This window comes from Haliotis rufescens, unplaced genomic scaffold (genome assembly GCF_023055435.1).
Source record: "Haliotis rufescens isolate VD_foot unplaced genomic scaffold, xgHalRufe1.0.p SCAF_7, whole genome shotgun sequence".
NCBI classification, from domain to species: Eukaryota; Metazoa; Mollusca; class Gastropoda; order Lepetellida; family Haliotidae; genus Haliotis; species Haliotis rufescens.
Window position 1 is genome coordinate 29284066 of NW_025964361.1, and position 19713 is coordinate 29303778.

Genomic DNA, 19713 nt, shown 5'->3' on the forward strand with positions numbered 1-19713 from the left:
TGATTACAGGGTAGAAAACACCTTTATATAAACAGCTTTTTTAAAAAAAGGTGTCATGAACACAAAATGACTCTAAACTTAGTCAAATTTGATCACAGATTGGGGCCCAGTAAGGATACAAGGCAACAGCTCCCTTCTTCCTTGTCCAAGAGATCTGCCCTGTTTCTCCTAACATAACACCAAGCCAATTCATTTTATGTTTCACTGATGAACCTGTCCTAAATTTCCGAAAGGTAAACAAATTCATTGCTTTGATTGATAATAAATACGCAAACATATTATGGGTTTCTTTATTGTAAAACCCTTAGTTTCAATGCTTTAGGGGACATCACTTCAACTCTTGACATTTAGGCTGACAATATGGAAAGCCTTAATTGTATGTTGACAATATGAAAAGCCTTGTATGTTGACAATATGGAAAACCTTGTATGTTGACAATATGGAAAACCTTGCATGTTGACAATATGGAAAACCTTGTATGTTGACAATATGGAAAACCTTGCATGTTGACAATATGGAAAACCTTGCATGTTGACAATATGGAAAACCTTGTATGTTGACAATATGGAAAACCTTGCATGTTGACAATATGGAAAACCTTGCATGTTGACAATATGGAAAACCTTGCATGTTGACAATATGGAAAATCTTGCATGTTGACAATATGGAAAACCTTGCATGTTGACAATATGGAAAACCTTGTATGTTGACAATATGGAAAGCCTTGTATGTTGACAATATGGAAAACCTTGCTATTGACAACATGGAAAGCCTTGTATGTTGACAATATGGAAAACCTTGCTATTGACAATATGGAAAGCCTTGTATGTTGACAATATGGAAAGCCTTGCATGTTGACAATATGGAAAACCTTGCATGTTGACAATATGGAAAACCTTGCATGTCAACAATGTGGAAAAGCTTGTGTGTTGACAATATGGAAAACCTTGCATGTCAACAATGTGGAAAAGCTTGTGTGTTGACAATATGGAAAACCTTGTATGTTGACAATATGGAAAGCCTTGTATGTTGACAATATGGAAAACCTTGCATGTTGACAATATGGAAAACCTTGCATGTTGACAATATGGAAAACCTTGCATGTTGACAATATGGAAAACCTTGCATGTTGACAATATGGAAAACCTTGTATGTTGACAATATGGAAAACCTTGTATGTTGACAATATGGAAAACCTTGCATGTTGACAATATGGAAAACCTTGCACGACAACAATGTGGAAAACCTTGCATGTCAACAATATGGAAAAGCTTGTGTGTTGACACAAATCTTCAAACCTTCAACACACATGTTTATTTTATGGATTAGCAAACTGAAAACAACCACCTTTCAGACACTACAAAACGTACATTGATTAAAATTAAGTTTAAACATTATTTCAATCACAAAAAATAAGTGGGCTCTGCATACAAGATCAAAGTCATCCCAAAAGGCACATATTTACCATACATTGTGGACAAAAACAAGGTTTGACATTCTTTTTGGCCCACAAAATCTGCAGAACCGAATAGAAGAGCAAATCATTTAAGGATGGTGATGAAAGTTTTCAAATATGTTCACATGAATGTTGATTACCAGTAGTCTGTGCCTGTCAATAATTGATGAGTTGACTTACAACAGGTATCAGAGGGAGATTAGTAATACTTGAACATGATACATCTTTGACAGAAGCCAATTCTTTTGGAGGTGAGGTGGTGAAATGGGGTTTAGTGAGTGAGTGAGTTGGGTTAAACGCTGCTTTTAACAGTATTCCAGTTATATCACGGCGTGTCAGATTAATGTGGGAGGAAAGCCCAAAGTGATGCAGGTCTCAGACATTTACCACTTCGGTGAAACCCACGACTGATGCCGATTTATAGTGCTAGCTCACTGAGATACCATGCCGCAGTTTAACATGAATACCCCACTCAGACACAGTATACTGACTCCGAGCCGACCAGTCCTTGTTTTAGCCCCTTAATGCCGAGCGCTAGACAGGGTAACAACAAGTACCATCTTTTAACGTCTTTTGGTATGACGCAGCCGGGGATCGAACCCTGAACCTTCCGCTCTCCGGGCGGATGCTCTACCACAAATCCGCAGAGGTGGTCTCCAATTCTTTTGGGCATCTATAGGTAAATACCATACAAACATATGGCTACATATTAATCCGTGGTCACAAACTTGATCATACTTAAGACCTAGTTATAGAATTCAGCCTTTTTTGTATTGTTGTTAAGACTTGGATTTGTTTTGTTTGTTTGTTGTTTTACGCCTCACTCAGCGATATTCCTGCTATATGATGGCGGTCTGTAAATAATCGAGTCTGGACCACACAGTCCAGTGATTAACATCATGAGCATCGATCCACGCAATTGGGATACAATGATATGCATCAACCAAGTCAGCGAGCCTGACCACCTACCCGGTCCCACTAGTTGCCTCTTACGACAAACATAGTCGCCTTTTATGGCAAGCATGGGTTGCTGAAGACCTGTTCTAACCCGGATCTTCACGGGTGCCTTGGATTTGTACTTGATCAAATCATAAACATGAAGTCTAAGAACGAAAAACATGTCACATTTTAATGAAAATATTTTACCAAAACCTTTAAAAATGACATTGTTAGAAGGCCAAAAGATCCCTTATCCTACCTCATCCTATTAATGAAAACGGTTAAATTCAATTGTCCTTATTCATGTCATCAAACAACAAATACGCAGACTCTAATCATCTCCTTGAAGCAGACCTACTTCTGCCATTCCTTGTTTTCTCTCTTTACTCAGTAAGCTTTGTCAACAAACAATGCAAGAAATCAATCTTTTAGGGCTGTGCCAGTGTTAAACTTTACTTTTCTCTGTGTTTGGTTTAAAGACCCGGGCTGAGACGATATACCGGTCGAACAAGCAAATATTCACCTGCAACAAATCAAATCTTCTAACTGATCCAAACAGCTTTTTCAATTGTTTGTATTCCACATTTTTAAATTGACTTTTAATTAATTACAAGATTAGAAGATTGTTAAATATGGTCATACAAATTTTTTCATTGTTATCTTAAGAACTCTATTGTCTTTTTGACAAAATAATTAAATCCACATTTTTCAAAATTTGTTATTCACAAAATATGTTACCTATATATGGAGATTACTTCTATGAGGGTTGAACTGTACACAAAATATCAGCCTCTACATCATATTACATACAACATAAGAGCATAATTTTCTGAGAATTGAGGACTGACATGACAGGTGTTCTTTGCTATCAAGTGGAGGGTGTCATATTTCAACAGTCAGAGATCCTATCATCATGCATTGCATCCCCCAATTAATAACAGATAGATCCAGATAAACACCTCAATAGAAGGTCGCATAAGGTGAACCCAGAACAACCTTTGACCGCCCAAACTAAATTAAGGATGTGTTCTTCAGCAAATCAGATGTCAGTTTTCTAAAATGATTCGGCTATATTTCTTTATCACCTTAAATTGAAAATTTCAATCTGACGGAAAGCAAAAGAAAACCTATAGACAACAGATATACCCTAGACAGTTCACCTTGAAATGCCATGGGGTTAAGATTGATTAATTGATTGATTGAGTATGGTTTTACAATGCTTTTAGCAAAATTCCAGCAATATCACGTCAGGGCATACCAAAAATAGGCTTCACACATTGGACCCATGTGGGGAATCGAACCCAGGCCTTCCCCATGACAAGCGAACACAACCACTAGGCTACCCCACCACCCTCATGGAGCTAAGAAACAGCAGGATGTATAAAATATCAACAAATAATTTTGCATTTGGAACTCGCCATTAATATTGGTTTTCGAGATACAGAAATCAGATACGCTTGTCTGAACGCTTCACTCATTCGTACCAAGAAGTTAGAAGCCTTGACAGCGATTTGCTGACCAGAAAGCTCGCCAGAGATGACCTATGCAGGTCTCGTATCAAGTAAAAGACCTGACATCAATGAGATTGCAACAACAGTATATTCAGTTGAGAGGTGTCACAGATTGTCTGTGTCTAATACGGATTCACTTCATAACATTGACTAGGGCCAGATAATCATTGTTCTATATATACTACACCAAAAAACATAAGGACCACCCGATGCTTTCATATTACTAAAGTTAATCTGCCATGGCATGATAAATTAACTACAGTAATATTAAAGAATTGGGTGGTCTAAACTTTTTTTTTGGTAGTATATTATCTAAAGACTATGGATGGTTGAAGTATGTAGCGGTTTAAAGGTTATTTTGCGTGTGTGTGTGTGTGCGTGTGCGCGTGCGTTGTTTTTGCGTGTTCGCGTGTGCGAGTGCATGCGTGCGTGCGACTGTGAGTAGCCCTGATCCTAACCCCCCACCCAAACAGACGTGCAGCACCTGGACCCAAGCTAAAACAAAGTCTCCCTCATTGCAACATATTTGTGTTGGCAGCAGTATAATACTTGTCGTTTTGCAAAGATGTAGAGTTGGCTCATCTGTAAATCAAGAACATACATTGGTGTGTCCTTATGTTGACCGTATCTCCCTCAAACTATTTATTTGTGATGATAAAACCTGCATCTAATTCATAGACAATTCAAGGCAGCAATCAGTTACCACATTAATCACATATCAAACAGCCCTTGTTTTATCACAGTGAAAATAGAACATCATGGCTGCCAAATTTCCAAACACAACTGGGAAATCACTCAAACTGAAAATTGCCTCAAAGAAAATTTCTATGTGTTCTAAATCTGATATTGTGTCTAAACTACCGTATCAAGTGGCCTTCTGTCTCCACACAAAGCCATTGTACCCAGTGTTCTAACATTAGTTCTGTTACTTGATCTTGTTTAAATTCTTTGCCAATTTTTTAATAACTATTTGTTTCTTGCGAATACAAGTTGGCGATCATTCAATGGATTCAATCACCGTCATGATTTCCCTGGCTAAAGTCAGTGAGTGAGTGAGTTGTGTTTAACACCGCTTTTAACAGTATTCCAGTCATATCGCTGCGTGTCAGCTTAATGTGGGAAGAAAGCCCGAAGTGATGCAGGTTTCAGACGTTTACCACTTCGGTGAAACCCACGAGCACGGGTATGGTGCTGACAAACCTAGAAACATAATCGGGGTGAACCGGGATTCAAACCCACAATCATAGGTTTCTGGCGTGCCCAAGGGATGCAACTTTGCACAGCAAATCGCGGAACTCCAGACGACTGGGCCACCAGTGCACCCTCCCTGGCTAAAACGATCCCAGTAGCCTGTGTACATAATATGATTAACTCAGCTGAAAACTGGATGATAATTCTATGTCATCTGAGCCGTGATGATTCGGGTAGAATAGGTCTTCAGCAACCCTTGCTTGACGTAAAAGTCAACAATGCTTGCGGTAAGAGGCGACTAACGTGATCGGGTGGTCAGACTCGCTGACTTGGTTGATGCATGTCATTGTATCCCAATTGCGTAGATCAATCACTGGATTGTCTGGTCCACACTTAATTATGTACAGACTGGCCCTCATATAGCTGGAATATTGCTGAGTGCGGCCTTAAACAACAAACAAACAAAACCTATGTCATCTTGTGTATGATTTCGTCAGCTATGATTGTAGCTCAACCCATGGTTTGCCTTGTCTTTAGAGGCAAAGGTGAGATAACTGTGAAATAGCTTTGCCACAGGTGGGGCAGGATATGCTCACCTTTTTGCGAAAAACTATTTGATAGTGATTCATAAACACATGCTCATGAATCGGAGTCGGAATTGTACAATTTTCTCTGCATTTAGCAGAGATTTCTTCTGAATATGGAAAGGGTTTTTTGTTTTTTCTTTATGGCTGTTCTATTGATATATACAGATGTGATTGTGATACAGACTGGGATATAGGTGTAATTATTCATAAACTGCTGATTGGATGACCATAACCATCAGGATTTGTTTGTTGTTTAACGCGCACTCAGCAATATAGACAAGATAATCCAGTGATTTACATCATGAGCATCGATCCACGCAGTTGGAATAATATGACATGCATCAACCAAATCCCGAGTCTGACCACCTGATCTCCTTAGTTGCCTCTTACAACAAGCATAGTCGCCCCTTACAACAAGTATAGTCGCCCCTTACAACAAGCATAGTCTCCCCTTACAACAAGCATAGTCGCCTCTTACAACAAGCATAGTCGCCCTTTACAACAAGCATAATCGCCCTTTACAACAAGCATAGTCGCCTTTTATGACAAGCATGGGTTCCCTGAAGACCTATTCTAACCCAGATTTCATGGGTCAAGACACACACAGAGGGTGTCACACGCTGTACCCATGTCAGAATCAAACCCATGCTTTTGGAGTGACGCTTTACCCACAAGGCCATACCCCACGCGATCTAACCATCACTCATGTCCCTATGTGCCTCTTCGTATCCCTGTGGCCTTAAGCATGCAACAAAGTCTGAAATGGTAGCTACAAATAAAACTCAATAAGAGAGTGCAGTAGACTGGCTATATCAGCCTGTAGGAAATCAAATCTTGGCCAGACAAATCAGTGGTTGATAGAATGAGCAATAATCCACACAACAGGGTTCACTGACACTCTGTCTGAACCAGGTCATGCATCAAGGTCACCCAATCCTCAATTTAATCAGTTCTGAAAAGCATGAGATGTGTGCATACTTTTTTGACATTGAACCCTCACAGCAGCAAATACACCAGTATATTCATAACCGTCTAGATTGTAGAGTCTCATGGTTTGTTTGTTTGTTTGTTTGTTGTTTAACGCCGCACTCAGCAGTATTCCAGCTACATAACGGCGGTCTGTAAAATAATCGAGTCTGGACCAGACAATCCAGTGATTGACATCATGAGCATCAATCCACGCAATTGGGATCGATGACATGTATCAACCAAGTCAGCGAGCCTGACCACCCGATCTCGTTAGTCACCTTTTACGACAAGCATAGTCTCCTCTAACGGCAAGCATGGGTTGCTGAAGACCTATTCTACCCCGGAATCTTCACGTGTCCAGAGTCTCTTGGTATAGCCACAAAAGACCTTGGTCTCAACAATGGTTTTACTATACAAGTTAGGTTTGTTTTTTAGAAAGAATCCATGCTAAAAAAAGGTACAGTCAAGTCCCGTTAATCTGACATGGTTGGTTGCATATGATTATGTCAGGTTAATGAAATTAAGTAGTATCAACGTTCGGGGCTGTGTACTCACGGGCAGATGACCACAGAGTACGCTGATCACTGTCGGATTAACCAGACTGATTAATGAGTGATTTCAACAATTTGCTGCAAATTAGGTGTGTCAGAGTCAATGTGTGAGACTGAAGGATTAACGGGTACTAAATAGCACTGATTTAATCTGTCCCCATCATTAGTGTTGGATAAAGCCGATTGTCAGATTCATGAGTGTCAGATTAACAAGACTTGACTCTAAATTATTATCTTCAAGAAGTCCAAGGCAACTTTGTATGGACATGTTTAATGCATCATGTCACATTCATTACAAAACATGAGCCGTCATATCGCTGGGTGGGGCGTTAAACAACAAACAAACAAAACAAAATATGACTTGAATAATTTCCGTGCTGAAAGTTTTTGTATACATATATTTATGTATTTGTCAAGGAAGATTGGGGAAAAATATAAAAAACTTTCAGATTTTCTATTTGTTTCCAAAATATTATCTTCAAATGTCACAATATTTGCAATGTTCATGACGCCAGTTTCATCAGTTTTTCAGATTAACATCTTGGATGCAATCTTATTTTTGTGGTAAGCAAATACTTTCGTAGAACGGAAATGAAGAAAAGTGCTATTTGGTTGTCATTTTGATGCTTTTCCCTGCTATATGGTCTGCTGATTTGTAAACCTATTTCACAGGGAAATATCACTTTGGTAATAACACCTGCTTCTTTCAAATGTCCAGATATGATAAACACATTTTACTACCGGCTACTTTACCTAAAGTTAGTGATGAAGAATGTAGAATGTGTTTTCTCACATCATCTCTTTATGATTCTAGAATATTGCAGTTACATGTAACACATAAGGAAACCTGATGAAGGAGTGAGTATATACTCCGGAACGTTGTGTTCCTCATAATAAAGAAATTGACATCCATAAATTCTCTTCCTGATGTGTATCACTTCTAAATGTCTTTCAAAAACATAATTAAACACTTCATCAACATTGTACTTTAAACAACAGTTAAACAATAATAATTACAAATCCAATATCTATTCTAAGCACTTCCTGAAAATAATGAGCTGACAATGAAAACTTGCATACTGTACTTGAACATAAATACATAACCCTTAGCAGCTGGTTATTTTATCAAGTAGGATATATGTTTTCTGTAATACCTCAAGCATTCTCTGTACACTGTTTTGAAGGCATTCAATTTAAACACATCTATGTTCTGGAAATTTTCAAAATCACATTCTTAATGTTACAGACTGATTAAGAACACAACTGTCCAACGACCACTACTCTCAACAGCTGCTTCCTGAAGATTTGACCTGTCCTAAGGAATATTTGTTTAACTGCTTGTGTTGAAAGTCCCAAATTAGGGTCAGTGCCACCTGTACCCTGGTACGTTATGTAACCTCGTTATAGTTACTTTCATAATATGAATGGAGATGATACACAACTAGTTACACATCTGTACATATATAACAAGTAAGTAAATATGTAAGTAAATTCACTCTTTATATCAGCTTGTTTTTCAGATTCAACTTTTGGAAACCAACACATAAACAGTTATGTGTAGATTACAATGAAAAAGGTGCCAATATCATAATCCAGGGTTTATGAGGGTTTCAGTCATTAAATAATCTACATTGTCTATTAATGTGAAATATTTGAATAAAGGAGTCATGTTAAAAAATCTCCTAGGAATATGATTGAGAAAGTAGACACAATTTATGGTTAACAACTTCTTTAAATACGGTAAAGGTAACCTTTTGTTATAGATTCTTCTACTGCTGTCAAGCAAGTCATATTTCAAGCAAGTCTTGCTTCACAACGGTATATGAATCTATTCCGAAACATCGCCTTTACAGTAACAGAGCTCCAGATAAGCTTTCCGTGTTGTGGGTATTTTACCCATGCTTTTTAAAATCATTGGGTATCAGTAATTCTATCTGGGTATTCAAATTTCTGTTACCCACTAGTTTTTACACATGTGGGTATTTAAGTTAAATATTTAAAAACACTATTCATCTAGTCCCTGCAAATTGGTGTCGTGTGGGTTCGAGAGCTTTATAGGACTCAAAACTACCACGATACTTCCACAAGAAATTGTGATGGCAAATGATCATGATGTAACTGTCATCGTGGAGTTTGGCAAGGTTGATGGAATACCCGTTTATAATTTCAAAATAAGTTGCTGATTTGCTAATCGAATACGCAGGGTTACTTCACAATATTTTGATGATAAGCACAAGTTTTATTTTTGTAGTGTATCTGTAATGTTCGTTGCGTATTTGATACGCTTGGATTTTATTTTACTGCGTATTTCTGCATTTCTGATGCGTATTTCACGCAGATACGCAGCTTATCTGCACCTCTGAGTAATTAAAGATCTTTATACCGATGCTTGACAACGGTATAAGAATCTCTACCGAAACGTCGCCTTTACCATAAATTAAAGAGGTTGTTATCCATAAATTGTGTCTGCTTTGTCATCCATCAACTTCTAAGTAATGCCTATCAAACAATTCAGAAATATGATTCATGAAATTTTTGTTGTTTTATTGATCATCCATCTAAACAAACAATTATTTCAACAATTATTTCAAGAAGTTTACAACTGAAAGAAATTAATTAACTTGATCACTCAAGATAACCGTTTCTCTTTTCCATATTCGGCATAATCTCTATCATTCAATATTTCCATCAAACTTACACAAAAGTAAACAATCTTATCTCAACATGTCTTTCGCCATTTTTCTAAAGTATATGACTCTTAATTCTTGACTTAAAAGAGTTACCAAGCACCCCCAAATATGCAGATTTTCACTCAGAATGTCACACCATCATGAGTAGTGTGAACAGTATGGGCGTTCAAGACACATAGAATGCAGTGATTACATAAAATGACATGCGGAAGAAACAGTATGACACATGGCTCCAGCAAAGTACACAACAAATACAAGGAACTGAGCAGCTTAATAGTCAAGACACCTAGTTATCATCAAGAAACATTATTCATGATTTTTATTTCTATGAAATCTCTTGAATTGCAGGTTGTGTTGGAAAAGCTGTTTTATAAGTTTCATATATTTTATCTCAATCAGGCTGGATATAGATAAGCAAAATAATTAAATTGAATAGTAAAGATTTATATGTATTATCGAACTATATAGTAGACAACAAATTTGTTATGTATACAAACCATGACATGGAACAACAAATTACAACCTTACGAGTCAATATTATCTCAAGAAAATAATTATCTCCATCAAATTAAGTATCCTTAAACTCGTCAAACCTAAAATTTTATAATACATGTCTCTCCCAGTTATCCATGCCATAACTTGTGTTATTCCCAAGGAGAAATGCAAGATCTAAGTACCTGTGCATCTGTTTGTCCTGCTATCCAACTTGGAGACGTTACGGCTGTTATATCCCATCCACTGGTCAACCAGGCAGTCAAGTGGTCAATCAAGTCCCTTGTAACCACTCAACTACTTTTTGTCATTTGACCGATGTTGGATGATGACCAAGACCTACACATCAGCTTCCGCAACCGGTCACACATACAAATCTGACAAAATGTGACTCAACGACAGCGATCATCGTAGCTTCCATCTGCCCTGCTGGCTCGTCAAGCAGACATTTGCGCCGAGGACTTGTGTTACGCTGGTAAAGACAAACACCTTGCTAAACACCCAAATCCTCGCATCCGACTGTGCCCTAAGCCTGGTTGTGCGTGTACAATGATGTGGCCTTCCCTCTCACAGCTGCACAACGCAGTGTAACTCAAAACTTCATTTTAACAAATTCATCTTCGGGATAAATATTTGAAAAAATAAATTAGGGATTTCAGTAAAATAATCCATGTTCTCACATACAGAGATCTGAGTAAATATTTAAATTTGGGGAAGTGGAGGCTGTTTAAATTTTAAATTTTCGTCCCAATTTTGGTGTTATACTGAAGAGAGAGTATATTTGTTTTGTTCTGAGCATGTGTCAATATGCTGTCCTCACCTACGTTTTTCAAGATTATCTAATTATCTGAAAAAGTTTCCTATAATCTGTCTGAAGATTTCAAACTAAGACAAACATTTATAAAAGAAAGTTTGTTTCTTTTAAAAAAGAAATATCCATAATATATACTAAAACAATTTTCCTTATGAGAGGAGTCAGCTGGCTATCTTCATGCAAACACTATTGTGTGGTATATATAAGTGCTTTACATTTCCAAAAGAATTCAACACTGACAACAACTTTTATTTTTCAATGGAATGTTTGAAATTTTAGAAATGAATCGTACAAAAGATTTCCTTTTCTTTACCTAAATATTAACTTTTTTAATCAAAAACAAACTCAAACATTTTTAAGAAAACAAATACAACAAGTTTATATACATTTGAAAAAATAAAAATCATAAAGAAACCTTAAAAAGAAAATAAATCTGACATGCATGCAGATATATTATATAAGTCTTATTACAGCAACAATATTTACCAGTTTTAAGTTACGAAGGAAATTTTCCTTTTACCCTCAAACTATCACCACTCACCACCCAGATCTATTGTATACAAATATCAGGAATATACTTCAACTAAAAATTAATTTACACATATTCTGAAGTAGTTTATTTTGATATTATGAAATTCTAGCCATATCTTGAGTTCAGCACATTGCAGTGTAAGAAGTAGTCGACAGGAAAATGTTACACTTAACATAAGCGTGCTCCGGAAGCTGTACTTGACTTTGATAACATTACTTTAAGCAAAGGACATTGTTCAGGGGGATCAGAAAAGTTAATGATTTTCTTGGTGAATTATGAAGATTAGAGAGCATCTTGAGCTGCAGCTTATTACAAAATTAAATCTTGTTTAAATGTTCTAAATTTACATCCACTCACACACATCCCCATCCCCCCCCCCCCCCCCCCCCCCCCCCCCGCCCCCCACACACCAAAAGTGAAAAAATAAGTAACTTGACCATATATATTTGTTCATTTCAAGACAAGGGTATAGCGTCAGTGATTTGTCTGGACCTGCTCAGAGGCTAAAATTCGGCCTCAAGTCTGTTGCAAATGACAGTAAAATTTCCCAATTTAAATTTTCATAATTCCCTATTTCTCAGAATTTACGAAAATCATCTTCCCTTGGCATGGGATTTAAGTGACTGTAAAAGTTCAGTTTTCAACCTTGCCGAACTACGCTGGAATTTCTTGGCTTGGATGTAGCGCCACCAGTGACTATTACAGGTTATGTCCCTTCTGTCCCTCCTATCGACCAATCAGATTCCACCTCTCTCATATTACTTGCATTTCCTTAAAAAAAAAATGGCGGCACCCAGTCAAGAGGATCTGATCATTATCGAGGTCTTTTTTGTCAGAACATGGGTCATACCTCGCGAAATACATCAAATCATTTGCGCACCTTGATTAAAATCATGAAAAGATTTGGAAAACATCTGTTCACGCCCAGTTTATAGTATGTACACATGCTCTGCAAATCCTGCAACCAACTGAAATCTTCACAGCAGTTAACTGGTTATATATGAGCTGAAAGTCTATTTCATTGCACAAGTTTGATTGGACTATGCTTAGACTCGATAGTCCAGCCAATATGTAGGGAAAGTAAAATACATTCTTATGGCCAAGTGGAGGGATACTACGCCTTCATTTCATACTTGCTTTACGAATTCTGTTCTCAAAAACATAGGGTCAGCCATCACAATAAAGATGAAACTTCAAAACAATACAGGGTATAAAAACATAAAAAAACATAACAAGTTATACAACTATTAAAGCAAAACTTTCAAGAACCAGTAAGCAAAGGTAGTAATCATCACACTCACTCACTCACTCACTTTGTATCAGTACATTACTGACCTTGACAATGACCCATGACCCACTTTTTCTTTTCTTTCAGTGAAATATTTAACATATGTCAGTGGGAGAAACAACAGGAAATATAATTCTTATTCCCCATTTGTAAAAAGTATGGTTGACAGATTCATAAAACAAGAAATTAAAAAAATGTCTATGGGTGTAATCAAACTATCTTCAAACATAGGAAATGATGGACAAGTCAAAGCCAGTAAACCTGCATTGATGGAATGTAAAACAAAGACATGAGAAGACATGATACGAAATAGATCCAACTAGCCCACCTTTGAATCCAGGGGAGCCCAATGTTGAATTGTACCCATTTAATGTCACTAAGTCAAAATGGTTTAATGTCTCCCCCACAATTGAATCGAGGGGAGCCCAATGTTGAATTGTTCCCGTTTAATGTCACTAAGTCAAAATGGTTTAATGTCTAGCCCACCTTTGAATCCAGGGGAGCCCAATGTTGAATTGTTCCCATTTAATGTCACTAAGTCAAAATGGTTTAATATCTAGCCCACCTTTAAATCCAGGGGAGCCCAATGTTGAATTGTTTCCATTTAATGTCACTAAGTCAAAATGGTTTAATGTCTCCCCCACAATTGAATCGAGGGGAGCCCAATGTTGAATTGTTCCCATTTAATGTCACCAAGTCAAAATGGTTTAATGTCTAATTTAGCAATATAGCAGTCATATCACGACTGGGGACATAAACATTTGGCTCTCCACATTTTACCAGTATGGTGAAGTAAACATTGGTCTTAGGCTCAGTAGGTTAACCACTGGGTACAAATACAAGTCACCCCTTGCGCCTTGAGGACATTGGAGTGAGTGAGTGAGTGAGTGAGTTGGGTTTAACGCCGCTTTTAACAGTATTCCAGTCATATCACGGCGTATCAGCTTAATGTGGGAGGAAAGCCCGAAGTGATGCAGGTCTCAGACGTTTACCACTTCGGTGAAACCCACAAGCACGGGTAAGGGGCTGACAAACCTAGAAACATAATTCGAACCCACAATCATAGGTTTCTGGTGTGCCCAAGGGACGCAACTCTGCACAGCGAATCGCAGCGCCTTAGATGACTGGGCCACCCGTGCCCCCTGAGGACATTGGAATAGGAACCACCAAAAATATTAAGCCAAACCAAATATCGCACATGGAGAATTTCTCAAATTCTTTAATCACCATAACAAAAACCCAACCAAATCACACATCTAAACTGCAAACAAAAGACTCAACTTGTAAGACATCTAAGCTAACACTTAACAACATCGCAACCCAATCTCGATGACATGTCGGCAAGTTACACAACTCAACAATTTCTCCCCTGCCAGATTAAGGAAGCAGGCAGTGTGTGGGTAACATGCAATTACTGCTGGGCGACATGGCTACGGAAGTGGATTTAGGCCACTTTGATGTTAGGCGGAGAAGATGACTGTGAGGACTAGACTGTCACAGAAGGTAAAGATCACAGATACACTCACAGACTCTGCAACCAATCACGCCAAGTTCTACGTTTTGTGGAAAGCTGGTTTTGCTCTGTAACGTCACCTTGGTGTGGCGGTTTCAGGCACCATCATAGGAAGTGATGGGTAGGGGAGGTTTCCTGTCTTCAAGTGCAGAGTAAATCCAAGAAGAGAAAGTTTGATAAACTTTTACTGTCTTTTTCTAAGACGAGGAAGACATAAATTGTATATGATCATAACAAAGTGAAATGTTTTGGGTTATTAAGGTTCTTTAAAAAAATTGCAATCTTACTACTACCACTACCCAAGCAGATCATAAGAGGCGACCTAATTGGGTTGTCAGGCCGAGACTAGGATTGGGTAGACTTGGTTGAAAGCATACCCCAACTCTATGGATTGTTGCTCACAATATCAATCACTGGATTGTCTGATCCTGATTTGATTGCTTACAGACTGGAATAAAGCTTTTTGTGGCATTAAACTACAAACAAACAAACAACAATAATTACTACAACAACTACCACTGCTACTACTCCTACAACAACAACTACTACTACTACTACAATCTGTGTCTGAACTAACTGCCGCCTGCTATCCTGTAGCGGGACAGTTGAGATAGGTGACCTGCCCGGCTGTTTAGCAGAAAAATGTCAGCATTTTTTATTGTCCTTATTTGGACAGTCCATGTAGATTTAATGTTTCACAAAAAATAAATGCCTTACTGCAAATCACACATGAATTTTGTTCTAGATTCATGTTAACATTGCCTGGTTCATAAACTTAAGAAGCATACATCCCATTGGAATATCTCAGTAAATCAGACCAATCATAGTAGTGGTTACAACCGATGAATTCCCCTTCCAAAATAACTTGTATACTCCCCAGGGAGCAGAGAATGAAAATCGAGTGTACACTGATCCATTGACCGGGGTAATAATACTGTAGCACCATGAGTATGTGAAGTATAAACACTGTTAACCATTCAATCAGAAAGATACAATTCGTGAAGCAAGAAATAAATTCAACACAATTTAACTGTGTTAAATATTTCCCAACCAGAGCACACAATCTCTCTGAAAAATGTGAAGCGAAAATCAATTTCATCCCTCAAGGTCAAGTATCTGAGTCGGTGACTGTAACAAAGATGAAGGCATATCTGGTGCCACGCCATTGTTTAGAGGGCTTTGTAATCAAAGGAGTCCAGACAGTAGGCTCATTATCATTGACTCAGGAGGCTGTGTGATCTTCATTAGACAACAGATCAACATCTGGACCACTTTTGTTGAGATGACACCAATTGTCTTTATACTGTTTGTGTGTGTTAAGAGAAGCGGAGGGTTTTACCTTGACGTACAAAAGAGGGAGTCCAGAGACCCCAATAATACATGTTAAGGGTCCTTGTATGAGGGTCCTGTAAAGTAATGAAATGGTGTAGTGCACTGTACGTGTTGATAATTAATTTAGACTGGCATGAGTCACTGATCATGTGGACAGTGGTCATGATTGATGGTTGAAATAACAGACACCCATAACTGCTCTTGACGAGGTGTAGTTACAATGAATGTTATTGTGCGTCCTTTGGGACGCTGTATATTCTTTTCTGCATACATTCTCTATGTTTGTGCGTACTGGACACACAGTTATGCATCGCGTAAAACCCTGTAAGAGCGACCTGGTGTTAGTATGATTTCTTGTATGACGCAGAACGTTAACACCCCCTGTACCCTACCCCCCCCTGCAGAATTAAAAAAATATTAATTTGTCCCGTCAACATTAAAAATCATTTTGACAATATGATTTATTTCAAACTACATTTTGTATATCGCATTGAAAGAAATGCTGATATGAAACAGTCTTCAGCCCATTTTCAATACAATACAGAAACAATACAGTATTTTTAACCTGTAGTGTCAAGCCAAAGTTACTGTTTAGGACAAGAACCAGAGACACTAGACTTTTTTCTATTTCCATGTATCAAACCAATTAAATATCAAAGCACCTAAAATCCTGTTGAGAACACTTTACTTATCATTTTATTTTGACCTACATCCCAATTTTTTCACAAATGTAATCCATACTATTCCCCAAAGTTTCCCAATATTGTCCGATCATTTATTTGCACAAAACAAGAGCCCTGTAAGTTGAAACACGTCAGGAAATATGAAAATATATAGTAGGAACAGTGCTTGACTTATTTATCCGGTGTCTATCTCAGTATCTTCATCAAATATTTCATAAACTAATTTGTTCTTCTTTGGGGGTAAAATTTCATTTTTATGATTTTCATAATTATGATGTTACCATATCAATTGTCATATGTTTTACGAAAAAATATATAAATATATTCCAAATAACTGTCAACACTTGGATAATTCTATTCCTTATTGTCCTCTTTACTTGTGGTAGGTACAGTGTGTATTTAACCACCAGTAACCCCTTGCCAGGTGTCCCCCTCCCCAGGTCGAGGGGGTCAACAGCCAGCCCTGGACAGTAGTGACCCATGTGGCAGATGAGTGTGGCTCCAGGCATTGTGTTGTTTGGATCCAGGACATCTTTGTACTAAGTGTTTAGCTAAAGAGGTTCAACATCTCTCTTAGTAAACAACACTTTGGGGCTCTGCATGGGGTGCCTTGATGGACGACTTCTTTAATTAATCACTTAGAGCACACTATTTCAGACAAAGCATGGATAAGACCATTTTGAGAGAACCATCAAGATTTGAAGTATGAGACTTTGTGGTTTTGACAATCTTAAGTTAATGAAAATCTGCATAAATAAATTCATCACAATAAAACATTACTATACTTTCTTTTTCTTTCTTTGTTGTTTAACGCCACACTCAGCAATATTCCAGCTATATGACGACGATCTGTACATAACTGAGACCAGACAATCCAGTGATTGACATCATGAGCATCAATCTATGCAATTGGGATAGAATAACATGCATCTACCCAGTCACCAAGTCTAACCACTCAATCCTCTTATGACAAGAATAGTTGCCTTTTTTTCGGCATGGATGGGTTGCTGAAGACCTATTCTAACCTGGAGTCTCAATTATCCGCCAAAACAGATTCCATTGTCAAAAAGTCAAAATAGTGGTGAAAAATAACGTGAATGGATCACTGAAAATCAGTGATGACACCAGGTGTTCGCAAACAGAGACAATGAGCAAACAGAGAAACAAAGAAAACTGTATGAAATGTCAACCCTACAAGGAAACCTACCTATTGTGATGTCAATGTAAGATAATCAGCTGTTTACTTCCTGTACAGTGAGTGAGTGAGTGAGTGAGTGTGTGAGTGAGCGAGCAAACAATCTTTGCTTAACGCTGAATCGGCAGTTTTAAAGGTATCCATGGTGACCTGTACAATGAATGATGTCATGTATTGTTCTCAACAATGGAGCAATGGGACATCCATACTTCTACTAACCAATCACCACTGAGAATCACTGCAAAGAATATGTGAAAATATGGAAAGTTGTTACACTCAACACTTTGGGTAACATCATAATTAGATGAGGTCTATTCAATACTTGTTTTGACCCGTGAAGATCCAGGGTAGAATAGGTCTACAGCAACCCATGCTTGCCGTAAAAGGCTGCTATGCTTATAGTAAGAGGGGACTAACGGGATCGGGTGGTCAGGCTAAACAACAAACAAACAATACTAGCTTTAATAATGAGTATAACATAAATTTAGCAAACACATTCTACAAATATTCTGTTGGTCTGGTAGACTTAAAGAAAAAAAATGTAATTTTACCGACCCCCTTCTTGAACCCCACTCACCATGCTGACAGACCTGTTGCCTGTCCAAGGCCTTGGATGTTACAGCGTTTCTGATTGGTTGATACTGACTTGCCCATCATTGTTTGAGAGGCGTCCATACACTCATTAACCTCATCGTGACACCTCACTAGGCTCATTACAATATCCTGATGTCAAGTGATTCCACACACAGATGGGAACTTCTGGAATGACAAAAAATGCATTTAGCCAAACTGAGAAATGTCTTTTTCTTCTCAGAACACATGTCTCTGAATAGACATGCAACGTTTTACAATGGGATGGGTTGGGGTGTTGCTTATAATTCCAATGTGGTATTTTATTTGTTAGCCAAATTGCCATTCAGCTGCATTTTATGAAGTTTTGCCTGGGTGGAAAGGAAATTGTGACAAATTGTTGACGTAAAAGGTGACCTTAATGTTTGTAAAGCTGCACTTTGCTTATCTGATTTCATTTTATTACAACAGGTATATTATGACCTTTAGAAACATTGTATATTGAATATTTTTTTACATCAAAGAATTGTCATGTTTGGTTATCAATCTAACAACACAATTATTTCAACTTATTTCACATGAGTGAGTGAGTGAGTGAGTGAGTGAGTGAGTGAGGTTTAACACCGCTTTTAACAATATTCCAGTTATATCACGACGTGTCAGCTTGATGTAGGAGGAAAGACCGAAATCTCAAACCGTTTCCCACTTTGGTGAAACCCATAAGCATAGTACGGTGCTGACAAACCTAGAAACAATCCGTGTGAACCGGGATGACTTTCTTTTGTGATCACTTTGAGCAGAACTTCACATAAATAAAATGTCAGCTTCATGGAAGGACAACCCATAGTCACAGTCCTAGATATTGACCACCTTGGCGAAACACCAGGGTTTAATTTTAAGGATGGTAAATTAAATTCAACATGAATTAGGGTGAAAATGTTTTACTTCATGCAAGCCATACTAACACTTAGTCACAGAGAGTTTGTTGGTTACTTTTATTAGTTACATGGTACTGTGCCTCACATCCCAAACCAGAAATCATATCAACGCAAATCTGGACATTGGTAGCCTGACATATAGTCACAGAAACAAAGCTATCTCATCTAAAAATATGTACCTACAAAATAAAATAATAAAATCCAAATGGAGCCCAGGATGGTTAATTTCAGACTTGCCAAATCTAGACTTTAGTTGGACTCCTTTTTAATAAATTCTCAAGGATCTGGGAGACAGACTACATACAAGCCAGTGGACTAATATATACTACTCAAAAGATGTTAAGGAACACCTGATTCTTTCATATGACCATAGTTAATCTGACATGTCATAACAGATCAACTATAATCATATGAAAGAATCAGGTGTTCTTTAACTTCTTTTGAGTTGTATATATGTAAACT

General features: G+C 37.8%; 1 protein-coding gene across 3 annotated transcripts in view; it reads right to left on the reverse strand.

The window, feature by feature from the left end:
- LOC124124195 (ATP-binding cassette sub-family C member 4-like) overlaps nucleotides 1-19713 on the reverse strand; it is a 74958-nt gene that overhangs the window by 42361 nt on the left and 12884 nt on the right. For 2 of the 3 annotated variants that reach the window (XM_046487310.2, XM_046487311.2), the window contains exon 2: nucleotides 18321-18502. In XM_046487310.2, coding sequence (XP_046343266.2) covers nucleotides 18321-18457 — 137 coding nt within the window. In that variant the 5' untranslated portion in view covers nucleotides 18458-18502. Of the gene's footprint in view, nucleotides 1-10571; nucleotides 10853-18320; nucleotides 18503-19713 lie in introns of those variants that run through there. The other variant, XM_046487312.2, reaches the window with a different exon arrangement.